Here is a 23,153-nt window from a genome sequence, read left to right on the forward strand (position 1 = left end):
CGAAAAATGTCATGCATAAAAGACTGAAAAACAGATGGAGCATTGGCAAGTCCGAACGGCATCACCAGATACTCAAAATGACCCTCGGGCGTATTAAATGCCGTTTTCCATTCATCTCCCTGCCTGATTCTCACCAGATTATACGCACCACGAAGATCAATCTTAGTAAACCAACTAGCCCCCTTAATCCGAGCAAACAAGTCAGAAATCAATGGCAAGGGATACTGAAACTTAACAGTGATCTTATTAAGAAGGCGGTAATCAATACACGGTCTTAGCGAACCATCCTTCTTGGCTACAAAAAAGAACCCTGCTCCCAATGGTGACGACGATGGGCGAATATGTCCCTTCTCCAGGGACTCCTTCACATAACTGCGCATAGTGGTGTGTTCAGGTACGGACAAATTAAATAAACGACCCTTAGGGAATTTACTACCAGGAATCAAATCGATAGCACAATCACAATTCCTATGCGGAGGAAGGGCATCAGACTTGGACTCTTCAAATACATCCTGAAAGTCCGACAAGAACTCTGGGATGTCAGAAGGAATGGATGACGAAATAGACAAAAATGGAACATCACCATGTACTCCCTGACAACCCCAGCTGGTTACCGACATAGAGTTCCAATCCAATACTGGATTATGGGTTTGTAGCCATGGCAACCCCAACACGACCACATCATGCAAATTATGCAGTACCAAAAAGCGAATAACTTCCTGATGTGCAGGAGCCATGCACATGGTCAGCTGGGCCCAGTACTGAGGCTTATTCTTGGCCAGAGGTGTAGCATCAATTCCTCTCAACGGAATAGGACACCGCAAAGGCTCCAAGAAAAATCCACAACGTTTAGCATAATCCAAATCCATCAGATTCAGGGCAGCGCCTGAATCCACAAACGCCATGACAGAATATGATGACAAAGAGCACATTAAGGTAATGGACAAAAGGAATTTGGACTGTACAGTACCAATAACGGCAGAGCTATCGAACCGCCTAGTGCGTTTAGGACAATTAGAAATAGCATGAGTAGAATCACCACAATAGAAACACAGTCTGTTCAGACGTCTGTGTTCGTGCCGTTCTACTTTAGTCATAGTCCTGTTGCACTGCATAGGCTCAGGCTTACTCTCAGACAATACCGCCAGATGGTGCACAGATTTACGCTCGCGCAAGCGACGACCGATCTGAATGGCCAAGGACATAGACTCATTCAAACCAGCAGGCATAGGAAATCCCACCATTACATCCTTAAGAGCTTCAGAGAGACCCTTTCTGAACAAAGCCGCTAGTGCAGATTCATTCCACAGAGTGAGTACTGACCATTTTCTAAATTTCTGACAATATAGTTCTACATCATCCTGACCCTGGCATAAAGCCAGCAGATTTTTCTCAGCTTGATCCACTGAATTAGGCTCATCGTAAAGCAATCCCAGCGCCTGGAAAAATGCATCAATATTACTCAATGCAGAATCTCCTGGTGCAAGAGAAAACGCCCAGTCCTGTGGGTCGCCGCGCAAAAAAGAAATAATAATCAAAACCTGTTGAATAGGATTACCAGAAGAATGAGGTTTCAAGGCCAAAAATAGCTTACAATTATTTCTGAAGCTCAGGAACTTAGTTCTGTCACCAAAAAACAAATCAGGAATCGGAATTCTTGGTTCTAGCATCGATTTCTGATCAATAGTATCTTGAATCTTTTGTACATTTACAACGAGATTATCCATTGAGGAGCACAGAGCCTGAATATCCATGTCCACAGCTGTGTCCTGAAGCACTCTAATGTCTAGGGGAAAAAAAAGACTGAAGACAGAGCTAAGAAAAAAAAATGATGTCAGGATTTCTTTTTTCCCTCTATTGGAAATCATTGAATTGGCTCCTTGTACTGTTATGGCCGGCAATCAGGCAACACAGCGTGCAGTAATCAGCGCACATACAGAGATCTGGCAAAAACCCAAAACAATAGGACGAGCTCAGAGACGTGGAATCTCTGTAGACTGCAGTACCTGAACTGTCCTCACACAACTGGAAGCAGCAGTGGATTGCGCCTATCACTACCTATGCAACTCGGCACTGCCTGAGGAGCTGACTAGCCTGAAGATAGAAATACAAGCCTGACTTACCTCAGAGAAATACCCCAAAGGAATAGGCAGCCCCCACATATAATGACTGTTAGCAAGATGAAAAGACAAACGTAGGAATGAAATAGATTCAGCAAAGTGAGGCCCGATATTCTAGACAGAGCGAGGATAGCAAAGAGAACTATGCAGTCTACAAAAAACCCTAAAACGAAAACCACGCAAAGGGGCAAAAAGACCCACCGTGCCGAACTAACAGCACGGTGGTGCACCCCTTTGCTTCTCAGAGCTTCCAGCAAAAGATAATAACAAGCTGGACAGAAAAAACAGAAAACAAACTAGAAGCACTTATCTAGCAGAGCAGCAGGCCCAAGGAAAGATGCAGTAGCTCAGATCCAACACTGGAACATTGACAAGGAGCAAGGAAGACAGACTCAGGTGGAGCTAAATAGCAAGGCAGCCAACGAGCTCACCAAAACACCTGAGGGAGGACGCCCAGAGACTGCAATACCACTTGTGACCACAGAATTCACAACAGTTAAGGTTAGGGATGGGGTTAAAGTTAGGGTTAGGGCTACAGTTAGGGTTGGGGCTAAATTTAGGGTTGGGGCTAAAGTTAGGGTTAGGGATGGGGCTACAGTTAGGGTTGGGGTTGGGACTAAAGTTAGGGTTAGGGTTGGGGCTAAAGTTAGGGTTGGGGCTAAAGTTAGGGTTAGGATTACATTTATGGTTGGGATTAGGGTTAGGGGTGTGTCGGGGTTAGCGGTGTGGTTAGGGTTATGGTTGGGATTAGGGTTAGGGGTGTGTTGGCATTAAGGGTGTGGTTAGGGTTGGGATTAGGGTTAGGGGTCTGGTTGGGATTAGGGTTAGGGGTGTGTTTGGGTTAAGGTTTCAGTTACAATTGGGGTGTTTCCACTGTTTAGGCACTTCAGGGGCTCTCCAAACGCATCATGGCGTCCGATCTGAATTCCAGCCAATTCTGCGTTGAAAAAGTAAAACAGTGCTCTTTCCCTTCTGAGCTCTCCCGTGCGCCAAAACAGGGGTTTACCCCAACATATAGGGTATTGGCGTACTCAAGACAAATTGGACAACAACTTTTGGGGTCCAATTTCTCTTGTTACACTTGGGAAAATAAAAATTTGGTGGGCTAAAAATCATTTTGTGGGGAAAAAAATGATTTTTTATTTTCACAGCTCTGCGTTATAAACTGTAGTGAAACACTTAGGTGTTAAAAGTTCTCACAACACATCTAGATAAGTTCCTTGGGGGGTCTAGTTTCTACTGTTTAGGCACATCAGTGGCTCTCCAAACGCGACATGGCGTCCTATCTCAATTCCAGTCAGTTTTGCATTGAAACTTGAAACAGTGCTCCTTCCCTTCCAAGCTCTGCCATGCGCCCAAACAGTGGTTTACCCCCACATACGGGGTATCAGCGTACTCAGGACAAATTGCACAACAACCTTTGGAGTCCCATTTCTTCTGTTACCTTTGGGAAAATAAAAAATTGGGGGCGAAAAGATCATTTTTGAGTTATAACTTCGTAAACGGACAGTGGTCAGAATTGTAAAAATTGGCCCGGTCATTAACGTGCAAACCACCCTTGGTGGTAAAGGGGTTAACATCAGTCAGCAGCAGTCTGCCTAGCCCTTTCTGGTTATTAACAAGGGGGGCGCCACATCATTTTTGTGGAGGTCACCCCTTTTTAATAACCAGTAAAGGCTACGAAGACATCTGTGAGCTGATACTAATAGCCTGGGAAGCTCCATGTTTATTACTCCTTCTAAGACTATAAACATCAGCTCCCAGCTGTCGGCTTTCCCTCACCTGGTTAAGAAAATTAAAGGGGGCCCATGCCATTTTTTATTTCTTTATATTCTATTCTGACCGTGAATTTACTTTACTTGGGTGATGATATGTCAGGTTTCCTATAAGATGGGTGCATAAAAATGCGCGTCCCTGCGTTTTTATTTTCTCTCCCATCCATTAGCTTGCATTGGCGATTGTGATCCGAAAGTTGCATACACTTGCAGCATACTGCAATTTTTTTTAATTATTCAAATCCGAGCTGATAAAAAAAAAAACAAATTGCAGATGAGCATTGAATCATTGAGTAACATTGGTCCTAAGGCAATCCGATTTTTTTTTTTTTTTTTTTTAAATCTGATTAGGGGTCTGTTTTATCCGCTATGGGTAAATTGAAATGCCTGTGAATGGATCGTAATGTGCGAACTTGACACTGGTCTCTTTTATGCCTATGAAGACCCTCAGCGAGTCCGTGCATCATGGTCCATTTTACTGACGTCTGAATTTGCCCTTAGAAAAATATAAAAGACTCCAGACATTTTGGAAATGCAGTCAGTTTTGTAACAAATGTCCCATTTTGTTCCTTTGAAATGTGATAAACGGAGGGATGCGACAAGAGAAGCCATCACTATAGCTGTGCATTCAACCACCGTTATCATGAAAATAAGCTTTTTAATGTGCTGTGTTTACATTTTTGTTCCAAGCTCTGTATCACATCCTATTTCATTGCTGTTGTCAACTCATTTCAAGTTTGCTGTCCAAAAATATTTAATAAATGTGTCTGCTTTGTACAGCTCCACTCAGGATGTGGTGGGGCTGGATCTGACAATACTAACTGTCCCTATAGTTGTATTTTTTTGCTTACATTTGATCTGCTTTTGTGTTGATTTTGCTTCATTTTTTTTTCATTTGCCATGCTATTCAGTTTTTGGATTCCAGGAAAACAAAGGTTTGTCTTTTCTTCCAAATGATTCTGCATTTTTATCTATGTGAACAGTTTATACAGAACGTTTTCTCTAGATGCAGATATACAAGTCCTTCTCACTAAATTAGAATATCATCAAAAAGTTAATTTATTTCAGTTCTTCAATGTAAAAAGTGAAACGCATATTCTATAGAATCATTACAAACAGAGTGATCTATTTCAAGTGTTTATGTTGATGATTATGGCTTACAACCAATTAAAACCCAAAGTCATTATCTCAGTAAATTAGAATAATTAACAAAAAACACCTGAATAGGCTTCCTAAGCGTTTAAAAAGGTCCCTTAGTCTATTTCAGTAGCTCCACAATCATGGGGAAGACTGCTGACTTGACAGATGTCCAGAAGTTGAGTGGAAGGAAGAAGTGTTGTAGAAAAAGGTGCACAAGCAACCAGGATAACAGAAGCCTTGAAAGGATTGTTAAAAAAAGGCCATTCAAAATTTTGGAAGACATTCACAAGGAGTGGACTGCTACTGGAATCATTGCTTCAAGAGCCAACACACACAGACGTATTCAGGACATGGGCTACAAGTGTCACATTCCTTGTGTCAAGCCACTCATGACCAATAGACAGTGCCAGAAGAATCCTACCTGGGCCAAGGAGAAAAAGAACTGGACTTTCATCTGAAAACAACACATTGGATCACTGAATGAAAGTAAATTTTGCATTTCATTTGGAAATCAAGGTCCCAGAGTCTGGAGGAAGAGTGGAGAGGAACACAATCCAAGCTGCTGGAGGCCTAGTGTGAAGTTTCCACAATCAGTGATGGTTTCAGGAGCTATATCATCTGCTGGTGTAGGTACACTGTGTTTTATCAAGACCAAAGTCAGCGCAGCCGTCTACCAGAAAATTTTAGAGCACTTCATGCTTCCCTCTGCTGACAAGATGGAAATTTAATTCTCCAGCAGGACTTGGCACCTGTCCACACTGCCAAAAGTACCAATACTTGGTTTACAAACAGCAGTATCACTGTGCTTGATTGGTCAGCAAACTCGCCTGACCTTAACCCAATAGAGAATCTATAGGATATTGTCAAGAGGAAGATGAGACACCAGACCCAAGAATGCAGACGAGCTGAAGGCTGCTATCAAAGCAACCTGGGCTTCCATAGCCCCTCAGCAGTGCCACAGTCTGATTGCCTCGATGCCACGCCGCATTGATGCAGTAATTGATGCAAAAGGAGCCCCGACCAAGTACTGAGTGCATTTATTGAACATACATGTCAGTAGGCCAAGATTTCAGATTTTAAAATAATTTTTCAAGCTGGTGTTATAAAGTATTCTAATTTACTGAGATAATGACTTTTTGGGTTTTCATTGGCTGTAAGCCATAATCATCAACATTAACATAAATAAACACGTGAAATAGATCACTCTGTCTGTAATTACTCTATATAATATGAATTTCACTTTTTGTATTGAAGAACTGAAATAAATTTAACTTTTTGATTATATTCTAATTTTGTGAAAAGCACCTGTATGTATCTCTATAGGTGTCACCAGAAATGTTTTCACACTCACCAATGAACAGCAGATAATCTATAATGTACTATTCTATTGTTGAAACTGGAATAAAATTAGTTATTTTTTTAATGGGAAATATTCAATAGGACCTCTCCCTCCATTTTTTATTCCCCCTGCCCCCTGAGTATTCTGCCTTTTTTTCTTTTTTTTCAAATCCACCATACGGTTCTAGAGATATGGGCCTTTTCATTTAGTGTTGATTTTTAGACATTTTACCAAGAGGATATTGCTCACAGGATCCTCTGGGGAGTGTCTTTATGCTACTCTGCATTATTACCCCCTGAGCCACACCCCATAATCATAAAAAATAGCACAAAATATAAAGGTCCATATATCTGGAGCCATATGGTAGATATCAAAATAAATATGAATACTCGGGAGCAGCAGGAATATTATAAGAACTTAGCCTAACACTTTTTGCCTGATGACTGGTCCTTTTTAAACTCATTATCAGTTAGTATTTTTATTATGAACAAATAATACATCGTTAAGGAGTAAACATCAGCTACCGGCAAAATGAATTGGTTGTACTAAAGCAGACAATCACTGTGTTTTTGTGTTGACCGTAATTTGTCGTTGCCATTTTTCAGTCATGCTCATTGTGTTGTATCTTTGTCATATCCTTCTCTATTTAATAGGTTCACACACAGCAGAGGAGAGTGAAAGGGTTTTCATATTCATACAATGGGAGGTGGGGCATATTTTAAGTGTTGTCAAGCCCCTCCCCTGAGGAGCTTACTAAGTGTCATAGAGTTAAAGATATTGTCCACTTTTGGGGATTTTTTTAAATTCATTGCATGTGTTTGGGCTAGAAATCAATTTTGTCATTAAAAATTAAGCATCATTTGGTTTTTACAGACTTTGTGTTGTGCATGTTAAAATTTTAGGTTGTTTGTGGTCATAAATCCGAGAGAACCTCAGAAAAAGACAGATAAAGTTACAAGGTCTATGTGAGGCAAGCTGACTGATTATCAGTTAACTCTTTCAGCATTCAGAAATAGACAGGACAACACAGAGGCTATAAAAGGAAAGCGGTGCAATATTTTTAATGGAATCCAACAGCAAAAATGATTTTTAGCCCCAATTACATGCATTTAAGTAAAAAAAAAAAATGTTATCCTGCCTAATAAACTAAATATAACATGTGAGAAAAGAAAGTTTCATGTGGTATTACTTCAGAGGCCATTCTAACTAGATGTGTGGAAAGCCTTTCAACTATCAGATCTGTATAATCATTTCTTTGAATTCCATTTTAATTCTTTTTTTTCCCCTTTAAATCAATACCAGCATTGCAAGCTGCATGTGGACGGACAATCATTGGGCCCCCATACAGTTCATATTATTGATAGGACGAGAAGATGTGCAGCCGACTATGACACAGTTTAGACCCGCACATCAATGCCTTGAGCCAACGAATAATCATTTGCTCATTCATCAGCTGTATCCTGCCATATTTACAGGGAAGGAAATAAGTATTTGATCCCTTGCTGATTTTGTAAGTTTACCCACTGACAAAGACATGAACAGTCTATAATTTTAAGGGTAGGTTAATTTTAACATTGAGAGATAGAATGTCATTAATAAAATCCAGAAAATCACATTGCGTGATAATATAGGTGAATCAAATGAAAATGTAGAGTCCCTGTGGGTGGAGATAAGGGGAGGGGGAAAAATAATAAATTACTGATAGGGGTTTGTTATAAGTCTCCAAAAATAATGGAAGCAACAGAGAATATCCTCATAAAGCAAATAGATGAAGCTGCGACTCAAGGAGAAGTCATTATTATGAGGGACTTCAACTACCCTGAAATAGATTGGGGAACGGAAATCTGCAGTTCCAGCAAAGGTAATCGGTTTTTGACAACTATGAGAGACAATTACCTTTCACAACTGGTTCAGGACCCAACAAGGAGGGGGGCACTGCTAGACCTAATATTAACCAACAGGCCAGACCGCATAGCAAATGTAAGGTATAAACATATTTCACATGGTAGGTACCAATAGAAAAAATGAAGTGAAGAAGATAATGATAAAACAATGCATTTATTGAAGAATAATCTAAAAGTGTGTCATACAAATAAAATTAGACATGAAGTGGGGGAACGGAAAACCTCCAAAATACCAGGGAGGCACACCACAGTACTAAAGAATATAAACAGAGATCCCAAGAAAGCTGCTATTTCAATATATCATATGCGTATTAACAGATTATAGCATCTATTATTATTATGTGTATCAATTGACACAGCTGCTTGGGAGATATCTTGATAACAATAATAACAATATAGTGCCCAGCGCACAGAAAGGTATACAGGGTACTAGTATGTGGGGGAGCCCAGAAAGTTTTAGCGAAAAAGCTATATGTTGATTCTGGGGAGCGATGGATATTGTTGCTATATGCCCAAATAAGTACTCATAACAGCACCTAAATAAGTACTGAAGCTAAAGTGTTAATATATGGTCACCTAAGATATATGGTTACCTGTAATATGTCCATCCACGCCCCATTTTGAAGAAGCGATCCAGCGAAACGGCGCTTGTTGGGCGCGGGGGGGCCTCCACAGCACTTCATCCTCCACCTTACCCGTGCGCACAGATTTGGACATATTACAGGTAACCATATATCTTAGGTGACCATATATTAACACTTTAGCTTCAGTACTTATTTAGGTGCTGTTATGAGTACTTATTTGGGCATATAGCAACAATATCCATCGCTCCCCAGAATCAACATATAGCTTTTTCGCTAAAACTTTCTGGGCTCCCCCACATACTAGTACCCTGTATACCTTTCTGTGCGCTGGGCACTATATTGTTATTATTGTTATCAAGATATCTCCCAAGCAGCTGTGTCAATTGATACACATAATAATAATAGATGCTATAATCTGTTAATACGCATATGATATATTGAAATAGCAGCTTTCTTGGGATCTCTGTTTATATTCTTTAGTACTGTGGTGTGCCTCCCTGGTATTTGGAGGTTTTCCGTTCCCCCACTTCATGTCTAATTTTATTTGTATGACACACTTTTAGATTATTCTTCAATAAATGCATTGTTTTATCATTATCTTCTTCACTTCATTTTTTCTATTGGTACCTACCATGTGAAATATGTTTATACGTTGTGGAAGTGACTCAAGCCTCTGATATATTAGGACTATGGTAATAATAGCAAATGTAAGGGTTGGGGGTTACTTGGGGAATAGTGATCACAAAATAATAAGTTTTCATGTATCCTTTAATAAGATGTGTAGTAGAGGGGTTACAAGGACACTAAACTTCAGGAGAGCAAATTTCCAACGGATGAGAGATGATCTTGGTGCAATTAACTGGGACGATATCCTGAGACATAAAAATACACAAAGAAAATGGGAGACGTTTGTTAGCATCCTGGATAGGACCTGTGCACAGTATATACCGTATGGGAATAAACAGACTAGAAATAGGAGGAAACCAATATGGCTAAATAGAGCTGTAAGGGGCGCAATAAGTGACAAAAAGAAAGCATTTAGAGAATTAAAGGAAGAAGGTAGTGATGAGGCATTAAATAAATACAGAAAATTAAATAAATTCTGTAAAAAAGCAAATCAAGGCAGGAAAGATTGAGACAGAGAGACTCATTGCCAGAGAGAGTAAAAATAATCCCAAAATATTCTTTAACTAAATAAATAGTAAGAAACTAAAAAATGATAGTGTTCGCCCCCTTAAAAATAGTCTGGGTGAAATGGTGGATGAGGAAAAAGCCAATCTGCTAAATGACTTTTTTTCATCAGTATTTACACAAGAAAATTCCATGGCAGACAATATGATTAGTGATAACAAAAATTCCCCATTCAATGTCATCTGCTTAACCCAGCAGGAAGTACAGCGGCGTCTAAAAATCACTAAAATTGACAAATCTCCAGGCCCGTATGGGATACACCCCCGAGTACTGCAGGAATTACATACAGTCATTGATAGACCATTATTTTTAATCTTTAAAGACTCCATAATAACAGGGTCTGTACCACAGGACTGGCGTATAGCAAATGTGGTGCCAATATTCAAAAAGGGGACAAAAACTGAACTCGGAAATTATAGGCCAGTAAGCTTAACCTCTACTGTGGGTAAAATCCTGGAGGGCATTCTAAGGGATGCTATGCTGGAGTATCTGAAGAGGAATAACCTCATGACCCAGTATCAGCACGGGTTTACTAGGGACCGTTCCTGATCAATTTCTATGAAGAGGTAAGTTCAAGACTAGACCAAGGGAACCCAGTGGATGTAGTGTATATGGACTTTTCAAAAGCTTTTTACACGGTGCCACACAAACGGTTGATACATAAAATGAGAATAATGGGGATAGGGGAAAATATGTGTAAGTGGGTTAAGAGCTGGCTCAGGGATAGGAAACAAAGGGTGGCTATTAATGGAGCACACTCGGACTGGGTCCCAGTTAGCAGTGGGGTACCACAGGGGTCAGTATTGGGCCCTCTTCTTTTTAATATATTTATTAATGACCTTGTAGGGGGCATACAGAGCAGAATTTCAATATTTGCAGATGACACTAAACTTTGCAGGGTAATCAATACAGAGGAGGACAATTTTATATTACAGGATGATTTATGTAAACTAGAAGCTTGGGCTGACGAATGGCAAATGAGCTTTAATGGGGATAAATGTAAGGTCATGCACTTGGGTAGAAGTAATAAGATGTATAACTATGTGCTTAATTCTAAAACTCTGAGCAAAACCGTCAATGAAAAAGATCTGGGTGTATGGCTGGATAACAAACTCACATTTAGTGGCCAGTGTCAGGCAGCTGCTACAAAGGCAAATAAAATAATGGGATGCATTAAAAGAGGCATAGATGCTCATGAGGAGAACATAATTTTACCTCTATACAAGTGCGACCACACTTAGAATACTGTCTACAGTTCTGGTCTCCGGTGTATAAGAAAGACATAGCTGAACTAGATCGGGTGCAGAGAAGAGCGACCAAGGTTATTAGAGGACTGGGGGGTCTGCAATACCAAAATAGGTTATTACACTTGGGGCTATTTAGTTTGGAAAAACGAAGGCTAAGAGATGATCTTATTTTAATGTATAAATATATGAGGGGACAGTACAAAGACCTTTCTGATGATCTTTTTAATCATAGACCTGAGACAGGGACAAGGGGGCATCCTCTATGTCTGGAGGAAGGAAGGTTTAAGCATAACTACAGACTCAGATTCTTTACTGTAAGAGTAGTGAGACTATGGAACTCTCTGCCGTAAGAGGATGTAATGAGTGATGAATTACTTAAATTTAAGAGGGGACTGGATACCTTTCTTGAAAAGTATATTGTTATAGGTTATATATACTAGATTCCTTGATAGGGTGTTGATCCAGGGAACTAGTCTGATTGCCATATGTGGAGTCGGGAAGGAATTTTTTTCCCCAATGTGGAGCTTACTCTTAGCCACATGGTTTTTTTTGCCTTCCTCTGGATCAACATGTTAGGGCAAGTTAGGTTAGGCTATTGGTTGAACTAGATGGACTTAAAGTCTTCCTTTAACCTTAATACAATGTAACATAGTAACATAGTTCAATTCTATAAATTTATTTGCATTTTGCAGTGAGAAATAAGCATTTGATCCCCTACCAACCATAAAGAGTTCTGGCTCCTACAGACTAGTGAGATGCTCCTAATCAACTTGTTATCTGCATTAAAGACAGCTGTCTTACATAGTCACCTTTATAAAAATATTCAGTCAGACTCTAACCTCTTCAACATGGGCAAAACCAAAGAGCTTTATAAGGATGCCAGGGACAAGATCATAGACCTGCACAAAGCTGGAATGGAATTGTGGCACCCCAGGAGTTCGGGTACCACAGTAGTGCTGCCTTCCTCTTGGGGAAGGTAGTGCTATACCTGGAAACAAGAGGAATCCCTTTGGCAGGTGAATCTTACACACAACATCTTCCAACTCCAGGCCAGAAGGGGGAGCTCAAAACACTGTTTTAGGGGAATTTCCCTATTTCCCTCCTGGTCTGGAGGAGGAGCTAGACAGTTGGTCCAGGGAGACCAGAGAGAGCAGACGTCTAAGAGAGACAAGTGCAGTCTGAAGCAGATAATCACAAGTGAGGAGCAGAGGAGAGATTGAGGGCTCAAGGAGGCTAGGCTCCTAGAAGCCAGAGTTCAGAGACCGGGAGCCAGAGGCTGTGGGGAGCTGCAAGCCCCAAAGCAGAACCGGAGAGAATGGAACTACATGCAAACTGCCCGTTTAACACCTGAGGCGCAGCAGCAGTCAGAGCCTGGAGTCGCTGCGCCTGAAGCCCCAAGAGAACGGCTCAAGCTGCCTACTGTGCACGTACTGTCCGAAGACAGGAGATAAAGGAGTACCTTGCCAGCAAACGTTAGGGAGCAAGGGACCAGAAAAGCAGCACATAGTGGAAGGCTCCAACCTTGACCCACCAAGGGGATTTCCACTTGTTTTCAGACTGCCTGGACTCCTTCTGTACCTGTTGCTGGTACCCTGGACTGAGGACTGCTACCATCAGTAAACCAGGTAAAAGACTGCAAACTCTGTGTCCTCCGCTTATTCGTCAGCATACACCATCCTTGCCACACACCTTGGGAGCCCTGGGGAACCCGCTTCACCTGTAGGAAGCGTTACAATCTTGCTGCAACAACATCACCCCAGAGGACCCCTTTATGCAGCGTCGGTCCCTACTGACCGAACACCACAGGTGGCGTCACGAATAATAGACTTTATTACCAAATATCCTTAAAAGACTGTCCCCATCAGTTTGAGTCCCAGGGCACGGACCGGGTCGCAGCACCTTGACCTCCCCTTTAAGACCGGACCCGGTACCGAGTACCCCAAGCCCTGGTGGGCAACTCAATATGCAAAACGCTGGGTGAGAAGGAGACAACTGTTGGTGCAATAGTACGAAAATGTAAGAAATACAAAATGACTGTCAATCGACATTAATCTGGGGCACCATGCAAAATCTCACCTCGTGGGGTATCCTTGATCTTAAGGAAGGTGAGAGATCAGCCTAAAACTACATGGGAGGAAATTGTTAATGATCTCAAGGGAGCTGGGACCACAGTCACCAAGAAAACATTGGTAACCGTGTTTGGAGGAAAAGAAATGCTGCCTATGACCCAAAGAACACCATCCCCACTGTCAAGCATGGAGGTGGAAACATTATGTTTTGGGGGTGTTTCTCTGCTAAGGGCACAGGACTACCTCACTGCATCTTGGGAGAATAGATGGAGCCATGTACCGTAAAATTCTGAGTGACAACCTCCCTCCCTCCACCAGGACATTAAAAATGGATAGTGACTGGGTCTTCCAGCAAGACAATGACCCAAAACATACAAAGGAGTGGATCAAAAAGAAGCTCATTAAGGTCATGGAGTGGCCTAGCCAGTCTCCAGACCTTAATCCCATAGAAAACTTATGGAGGGAGTTGAAGCTCTGCATTGCCAAGTGACAGCTTCAAAATCTTAATGATTTAGAGATGATCTGCAAAGAGGAGTGAACCAAGATTCCTCCTGACATGTGCGCAAACCTCATCATCAACTACAAATAATGTCTGACTGCTGTACTTGCCAACAAGGGTTTTGCCACCAGGTATTAAGTCTTATTTGTCAAGGGGATCAAATACTTATTTCTCACTGCAAAATGCAAATAAATGTATAGAATTTATACAATGTGATTTTCTGGATTTTATTTTTGATATTCTATCTCTCAATGTTAAAATTAACCTACCCTTAACATTATAGACTGTTCATGTCTTTGTCAGTGGGCAAACTTACAAATTTAACAAGTGATCAAATAATTATTTCCTTCACTTTACAAGGGCTCATATTCATAAACAAGCATTTTTACAAAAGCTTGTTTGGGCTATTAGGGTAAGTTTGCACAAGGTGTTTGTTTTTACCTTTTTCTTTTCTGCAGCAAAACCCGATCTCTTGGCAGGAAAGAAGCTGCCGAAAAAAGCATGTTTTTCTTGCATTTTTTTATGCCTTTTTTGTGCATTTTTTTGCTGTGGTTTTGGCATGTTAGATTTGTCTCTTGTGCATGCTGATAAAATTTAGTTTTGAAAAAAAAAAAGTCCTATTACATAGAATCAGGTTTAGGCACAAAAAACGCAGCAAAATCTGATGTCACCCATTAATTTCAATGGATGAAAAATGCTGAAAAAACTAACAAAATTCTGAGTGTTCAATCTTTCTTTCCAGACATAGTTACACAGTTGGCATGGTTGAAAAAAAAAAAGACACCTGTCCATCACATTTAACCAATGAATGGGAAAGGATAGGGAATTGGGGAATAGATATATTCATAATGCATGTACTTTCCTTAATAGAACCAATTTTTTTCCTCCTGATCCCGAGTGCTGATGGACTGGATCAACATTCACAAGAATAATTTTATACATGTACATAAGTATTTGTTATTTTCTTCAAGTTTCTCAACCTTCTTTATTTTGTCAGTGAAAATCAGACAGCACTTGGCTGTCAGTCGAGTGCTCTCCGATTTTTATTTTTTATTTTTCACTGACCCATAGACTTGCATTGCAGATTTTGGTTTGACACACGGACCAAAATCGGACAAGTCTTTTTTTTTTTCAGCAGACCGCTCCATCCAAGTAAAAAATCTGACATGTGCACAGCCCCATAGAATATCATAGCTAGAAAAAGGAAAAGTCAGCTCACCCAACTGGGGCCAGGGATTCAAGACACGGACAGGTCAGCAGTGCAGCGGGAATATCAATCGAGTGAAGAAAAAAGGATCCAGCTCCTCATGCAATGACTAAAGACCTTGGGGTCTGAAACGTGTCTGCCAGTGTGAACTCCCCCCTATAGAGATAGTTGCTATTATGCTGTTACGATGGATTTTAAGAATTTTCAATAAACATTCTTTTATGGGATTTCTGGAGCTGGATCCTTTTTTTTCTCTCCATAGAATATCATAGGTTATCATAGGTGTTATCTGTGAAAACCACGGATAGCACTCGAGAAAATCAGTCGTATACACGAGTCCTTAGAAGTCTCTTTGCGCATTAAATAAATGTAATTCTTTTAGGCTTTCCTCCTAACTAGGGATGGGCGAACCTGAACTGTAAAGTTCGGGGTTCGTACCGAACACCTAGTGTCCGGTACCAAACACTGGCTTCTTACCGTAAGTACGTTGTGTTACTATTTGGGTTAGGCCGGTTTCACACGTCAGTGGCTCCGGTACGTGAGGTGACAGTTTCCTCACGTACCGGAGACACTGACTTACGTAGACACATTGAAATCAATGTGTCTCTGCACATGTCAGCGTGTTTTCACGGACCGTGTGTCCGTGTGCAAAACACGGAGACATGTCAGTGTTCGTGGGAGCGCACGGATTACACGGACCCATTAAAGTCAATGGGTCCGTGTAAAACACGTACCGCACATGGACGTTGTCCATGTGCAGTCTGTGTGCCGTGCAGGAGACAGCGCTACAGTAAGCGCTGTCCCCCCCACATGGTGCTGAAGCCGCGATTCATATCTTCTGTGCAGCAGCGTTTGCTGTAGAGAAGATATGAAAAATCCTTTTTTTTTCTTTTCTCGTGTTTAAAATAAAGATCCCTGTCCCCTCCCCCCTCCCACCCCCTGTGCGCCCGCCCACTGTTATTAAAACACTCACCTGGCTTTATTAAAATACTCACCCCAGCATAACAAGACCAGCTCACAGCTATATGCTTTCCCTTGGCTGGTTATAAAAATAGGGGGGGACTGCATCTTTTTTTCATTTATTTATTAATAAGTACAGTAAAATATACACACAAGGCACTGCTTCACTCTTCTACCTGAACCTCCACCTCCTGGTTCAAGATTATTTTGTTTTTTTATTCAATGTAATTTTAAGTGATTTTCCTATCCACATTTGATTTCAGGGCAATTGTACAGTTCTCACCCTCATTTTGTTTCCATTTGCAGCCACCTAGCCCATACCACGACCATTTTATGGCCATTTTACAGCACCAAAGTTCAGGTCCCCATTGATTTATATGGAGTTTAGGACCTGGGTAAAGTTTTGGTACCCAAACCAAACGGTTTTCTCAAGTTTGGCCCAACTCATCGAATCCGAACTTCCACCGGTCTGCTCATCCCAGGTCCTAACTAATATGCTCCATTCACCTTATCAGTTTTGTGGCTGTTCTTTGTACCTTTTCTATCTTTGGTGCATCTTCTTTGAAATGGTGACCACCTGTCCCACAAGAATCCGGAAACCCTTCTTTTCACTTGTCAACGGTTTCTGCAGAAATCAATTTGTTTAAACATATTAGATAAACAACAATGGCACTAGTTTTGGGGGGGAAATGGTAATTGCAAAAATCAAAATGCTTTTTGTAAAAGTATTGTCCCTGTCACTTTAAAAAAAATCATTCATTTATTTAATTGCTGTTATTTTCTGCATGTTAAATGTGTCCCATCTTAACTTGTTCTGATGATGCTTAATTGTTTTTTGTGTTTTTCATTTACAAATTATTTCTAGAAACTTTGAGCTCACATTGGTCACAGAGCACCAAAAATGAATTAATGTCCTTTATTAGTGTTAGTTTTGACTATCTCTGTTTTAGATTGTGAGTAGTTGGTAATATTTCTCTAGATTGCTATAATATGGCAAGAGTTATATAGAGTTATAGCGTTTTTAGTTCAAATTGTAGTTTTTCCTGCTCACTGATGGCTCCTTTTGATACACCACTTATAAGATCTTTCTATTTGTGTTCTTCTAGCACTTGCAGTTGACCATCCAAGCCCTTCAAGATGAATTGAGGACTCAGAGGGACCTTAACCATCTTCTTCAACAAGAAAGTGGGAACCGAGGGGCTGAGCATTTCACAATTGAACTCACGGAGGAGAATTTCAGAAGGCTTCAAGCAGAGCATGACCGGCAGGCCAAAGAACTTTTCCTTCTTAGGAAAACCTTAGAAGAAATGGAACTAAGGATAGAAACACAAAAACAGACACTAAGTGCCCGTGATGAGTCCATCAAAAAGCTTCTTGAGATGCTTCAAAGTAAAGGATTGCCTTCAAAGGGAATGGAAGAAGAAAATGAGAAAACAAGAAGAATGTTAGAGGCAGAGTCACAGCTTAACCATTTAGAAGTGCTTCTGGACCAAAGGGATAAAGAAAATATTCATCTAAGAGAGGTAAGGGACCTGTTTTATTTTCCTCTGTGTTTTTCCAAGAGAAATTTGGGCATGTGGCTATTGTAGAAGGGGAAACCACACTTAGGCCAGGGTCACACTTGCGAGTTCAATGAGAGAAAGTTGAGCGAGCCTCTCGCATCAATACCCGACAGCAGGTACTCGGGAACTGAGTGTTCAGCTACATGTATTTCTATGCACTTGAACGCTCCGGTCCGAACCGCCAGCAGCAATGCCGGGTATTGAGGCGAGAGACTCGCACAAGTTTCTCACATTGAACTCGCAAGTGTGACCCCGGCCTTAAATGAGTTTTCTGTCTGGTGACCACAAATTGAAGATTCCTCCACAGGATAGGTCATCAATATTGCATCAAAGTTGTCCCACACCTGGCATGCTCACTGATGAGCTTTGTTTTGATCCAGTAGATGTAAAACATGGAACGTTTTTTTTTTTCATTAAAAATGGTGGTCTAATCCTGTGCAAGAAGCACTTTATATAGTTAGATCGTACCTGCTCATTTATACAGACATTACATTACTGAGGCCAACCACCTTGACGACACATATCTGCCATCCAGGAAATAATCTCATTGTTTCTTACAACCCATCTATACGGTATATATTCATATATTTGTACTTAAACCCAACAGGCCACATTTCCTCTGTTTGTTAGTATTGATATAAATTTCTACCGCTCTAGGAATATTTTGTGAGCTATGGCATTTTAGAACCTTATGTTACTGAATACCTGGTCAAGAGACAGGTGTCTTTTTGCTTTGCATCATGAGTGATGATCTGAACTTTTAAAGTCATTTGGAATTAAAGTCTGGAAAGGAGGCAAAGTTAACATTCTGTAACATGAAACAGAGGACGAGGTGAACATTTTTTCCTCTTACAAAAATAGTAAATGACCAATCTATTTTTCTTCGGTTTGTTCACTTTCCAATGATGAATTAAATGAAATAGCAATGACTTTGGCCTTGGTTCCCACTAACCTGTAAAGAGGGATTATTTGTTACATATTTTTCTCATTTTACAGGTCTTTAAATGTTCTCTGTAATTAATATGTTTGTGAATCTAGTACGAAAGGTCATCGTTCTCGTGTGAAATTATGTAAAACTTCCAAAGACTGTGCAGATGCTTTTGCACTGGACGCTTTCCCAAATATCAAAACTTACCAGTGCTCATGAATCTTCCTTTTTCGTTATGCAGTGTTTCACTAGTTAGAGCAGCAGTTTGTTCTTCAGAGCAGATGCAAAGTGGAAGATGCAAGCATATCATGTATTATATTTGCGGAATTACGCAGCAGTCCATTTTGTTACTTCTGTACATTAACAAACAGGCGAAGAGACAGAGCCCAGAGGTGTATCTAGGTTTTTCTGGCACTTGGAGCAATAATTCAATTTGGCGCCCAACTCTTCCCCAAACCTAGGCGATTTGCACATTTGGTCACGTGCCGACGAGCTGCTCTCCCTAATTCAATGTTAAGTGAAAAACTGAGAGAAGAAAAAGAGCTCATTGTCACGTAGCAACATACATTAAGTATGAAAATTGCATATGAGTGAAGCGGCCATGTGATGACTGCTGGAACCTGCAAGCGGAGCTGAATCCTGACAGTGAGTATATTACACTCTGTTCGGACTGGCTACAGGGCTTCATGTTATAATTAAAGGGTGCGTCCAGGTTTGAAATGAAAGTCTACAGTCACCATAGGGGGCTGCAGGCTTCTGAATTCTCACAAGTCATGCACTGCACACTTTTAGGATTGTCCCTTGGACAAGTATGGGCCAAATGTAAGAGTGCGCCACCAAGGCTTAAAGGGAACCTGTCACCCCGAAATTCGCGGGTGAGGTAAGCCCACCGGCATCAAGGGCTTATCTACAGCATTCTGTAATGCTGTAGATAAGCCCCCGATGTTACCTGAAAGAGGAGAAAAAGACATTATATTATACTCACCCAGGGGCGGTCCCGCTGCTGGTCAGGTCAAACGGGCGTCTCCGGTCCGCTGCGGCGCCTCCCATCTTTATTACAAGACGTCCTCTTCTGATCTTCAGCCACGGCTCCGGCGCAGGCATACTTTGCTCTGCCCTGTTGAGGGCAGACAAAGTACTGCAGTGCGCAGGCGCCGGGCCTCTGACCTTTCCGGCGCCTGCGCACTGCAGTACTATCCTCTGCCCTCAACAGGGCAGAGCAAGGTACGCCTGCGCCGGAGCCGTGGCTGAAGATCAGAAGAGGACGTCTTGTAATAAAGATGGGAGGCGCCGCAGCGGACCGGAGACGCCCGTTTGACCTGACCAGCAGCGGGACCGCCCCTCGGTGAGTATAATATAACGTCTTTTTCTCCTCTTTCAGGTAACATCGGGGGCTTATCTACAGCATTACAGAATGCTGTAGATAAGCCCCTGATGCCGGTGGGCTTACCTCACCCACGATTTTCGGGGTGACAGGTTCCCTTTAAGTAGATACTTAATCACAAATCACATAGTGCAGGCAAAGTACATGTGAACACTGGAAAGAAAGGCACTACGTAGAAGAAAGTGGTCATTAAGCGTACAGAACAAAAATGATATTTATTATGAGCAACAAGCCAAAATAACAAGTTTAAAAACAAGACACAGAAAGCAAAATACTGCGGACTAGACAAAATGATGTCATAAGTCAAATCCTCAAATGGGCCACTCAAAGGAATGTGAAAGCAAGCATGGAAAATATCCAGCGGGACTAAGGTCACCTATACAATAATCAGGTCCAAATGGGCAAGTGCATGAATATATGCATAGCCGGATATAACAAGTCAATGTGCAATAAGGCAAGAAAAGATGCAAAGTTCGCAAAATTGCAATAATGTGCAAAAAATGCAGCACAGGTACCACTAGCAGTAATATGCAGAAATAGATACCCTGTGATCAAACAATAAGCACCTCTGTTTGCAAGTAAAGATCTTACACAAGGGATCAGATAATCACCTGTCCTGTCTCATGCTGCTGGAGAAAGAGACTTTATTGAAACTTGCTTCTGAAATGCCAAACTTGATCGAGGTCTAATGTTCTCTCTAAACTGTTTCTAGGCTTTATTGGACTTTCCAATTAAGGCTTTGCGTTTGAGCCACCTGGCCCTGCCCAGAGAAACCAGGAATTCAAGCTTCAGGAGGCTAATTTGCATATTCCAGGTGCCTTCTGGGAGAAGCGAAGTCTCCCTAAGCTAGAAGATCGTTGGGTACAGCCGGGACCAGCTGCTTCGAAAGCATCACCAAACCAATTTTTGCCTGTAGGACATTATTGCAAGAGAGCTTGGCTGAGTAGATTACACAAGAAGGAAAACACACAGCAAGTCAGCAGGATCTAGGAGCAACATGGCAGATGTGACAACCTACATGGTGAGCTGCAGCATGTGCTACATGTTCACAGATCGACCAGAAGAAGAATCCAATTTCACCTGTCAGAAGTGTAGACTAGTGGCCCTTTTAGAAGAAAAGGTGCGGGGTCTGGAAGAAAGAATAGCAACTTTGAAACTCATCAAAGAGAATGAAGACTTTCTAGACAGAACAGAAGCATCTCTACTGGTCACAGAAGGTGCAAAAAGTGTCAGAGAACCTCCAAAAGCAGATGAGTGGAAGCATGTGACCAAAAGAAGCAAGAAGACCATGGAGAAATCACCAACCACACAACTGAAGAACCGATATCAAATCTTTGTAGAGGATGAAGATGGCACACCTAAGAATGAAGCAATACCAGCAAGCAAAAAAGAAAAGGGCACACAGCAACAAGTGACAGCAAAAAGTACAGCCAAGAAGCAACGAAGAGTGGTGGTGGTGGGAGACTCACTACTGAGAGGCACCGAAGCAGCCATCTGCAGACCGGACATAACTGCAAGAGAAGTATGCTGCCTTCCAGGTGCGATGATCAAGGATGTGACCGATAGGATACCAAAGCTCTTCAGCTCCAAGGACGTCCACCCATTTCTTCTGATACATGTTGGCACCAATGACACGGCAAGGAAGGACCTACCGACAATCTGCAAGGACTTTGAAGAGTTGGGGAAGAAAGTAAAGGAACTGGATGCACAGGTAGTTTTTTCTTCTATCCTTCCAGTAGACGGGCATGGCACCAGGAGATGGAACAGGATCCTTGATGCAAACAACTGGCTAAGACGATGGTGCAGACAACAAGGATTTGGATTCCTGGACCACGGTGTGAATTACTGGTATGATGGACTCCTCGCCAGAGACGGACTACACCTCAACAAACCTGGGAAACACACATTCGCCAGAAGACTCGCTACACTCATCAGGAGGGCGTTAAACTAGAAGAAGAGGGGACGGGAAGAAAAACATTAGACTCGAACAAAGACGACCCAGGAAAACATACTCAGAAGGGAGGTAAGAACATTTCTAAAACAATTCACAGTGAGGAGATTGGAACAAAACAAAATCCTCTAAACTGCATGCTCGCAAACGCCAGAAGCCTGACAAACAAGATGGAAGAACTAGAAGCAGAAATATCTACAGGTAACTTTGACATAGTGGGAATAACCGAGACATGGTTAGATGAAAGCTATGACTGGGCAGTTAACTTACAGGGTTACAGTCTGTTTAGAAAGGATCGTAAAAATCGGAGAGGAGGAGGGGTTTGTCTCTATGTAAAGTCTTGTCTAAAGTCCACTTTAAGGGAGGATATTAGCGAAGGGAATGAGGATGTCGAGTCCATATGGGTTGAAATTCATGGAGGGAAAAATGGTAACAAAATTCTCATTGGGGTCTGTTACAAACCCCCAAATATAACAGAAAGCATGGAAAGTCTACTTCTAAAGCAGATAGATGAAGCTGCAACCCATAATGAGGTCCTGGTTATGGGGGACTTTAACTACCCGGATATTAACTGGGAAACAGAAACCTGTGAAACCCATAAAGGCAACAGGTTTCTGCTAATAACCAAGAAAAATTATCTTTCACAATTGGTGCAGAATCCAACCAGAGGAGCAGCACTTTTAGACCTAATACTATCTAATAGACCTGACAGAATAACAAATCTGCAGGTGGTTGGGCATTTAGGAAATAGCGACCACAATATTGTGCAGTTTCACCTGTCTTTCACTAGGGGGACTTGTCAGGGAGTCACAAAAACATTGAACTTTAGGAAGGCAAAGTTTGAACAGCTTAGAGATGCCCTTAATCTGGTAGACTGGGACAATATCCTCAGAAATGAGAATACAGATAATAAATGGGAAATGTTTAAGAACATCCTAAATAGGCAGTGTAAGCGGTTTATACCTTGTGGGAATAAAAGGACTAGAAATAGGAAAAACCCAATGTGGCTAAACAAAGAAGTAAGACAGGCAATTAACAGTAAAAAGAAAGCATTTGCACTACTAAAGCAGGATGGCACCATTGAAGCTCTAAAAAGCTATAGGGAGAAAAATACTTTATCTAAAAAACTAATTAAAGCTGCCAAAAAGGAAACAGAGAAGCACATTGCTAAGGAGAGTAAAACTAATCCCAAACTGTTCTTCAACTATATCAATAGTAAAAGAATAAAAACTGAAAATGTAGGCCCCTTAAAAAATAGTGAGGAAAGAATGGTTGTAGATGACGAGGAAAAAG

At 41.4% G+C, this 23,153-nt stretch overlaps 1 protein-coding gene across 2 annotated transcripts in view; it reads left to right on the forward strand.

The window, feature by feature from the left end:
* ERC2 (ELKS/RAB6-interacting/CAST family member 2) overlaps positions 1 to 23,153 on the forward strand; it is a 1,140,662-nt gene that overhangs the window by 165,184 nt on the left and 952,325 nt on the right. Inside the window, exons 3-4 of one of the 2 annotated variants that reach the window (XM_069736695.1) lie at positions 4,807 to 4,830; positions 17,142 to 17,558. In XM_069736695.1, the coding sequence (XP_069592796.1) occupies positions 4,807 to 4,830; positions 17,142 to 17,558 (441 nt within the window). The remainder of the gene's footprint in view (positions 1 to 4,806; positions 4,831 to 17,141; positions 17,559 to 23,153) is intronic. The other variant, XM_069736696.1, reaches the window with a different exon arrangement.

Source organism: Ranitomeya imitator, chromosome 8, assembly GCF_032444005.1.
Source record: "Ranitomeya imitator isolate aRanImi1 chromosome 8, aRanImi1.pri, whole genome shotgun sequence".
NCBI lineage: Eukaryota > Metazoa > Chordata > Amphibia > Anura > Dendrobatidae > Ranitomeya > Ranitomeya imitator.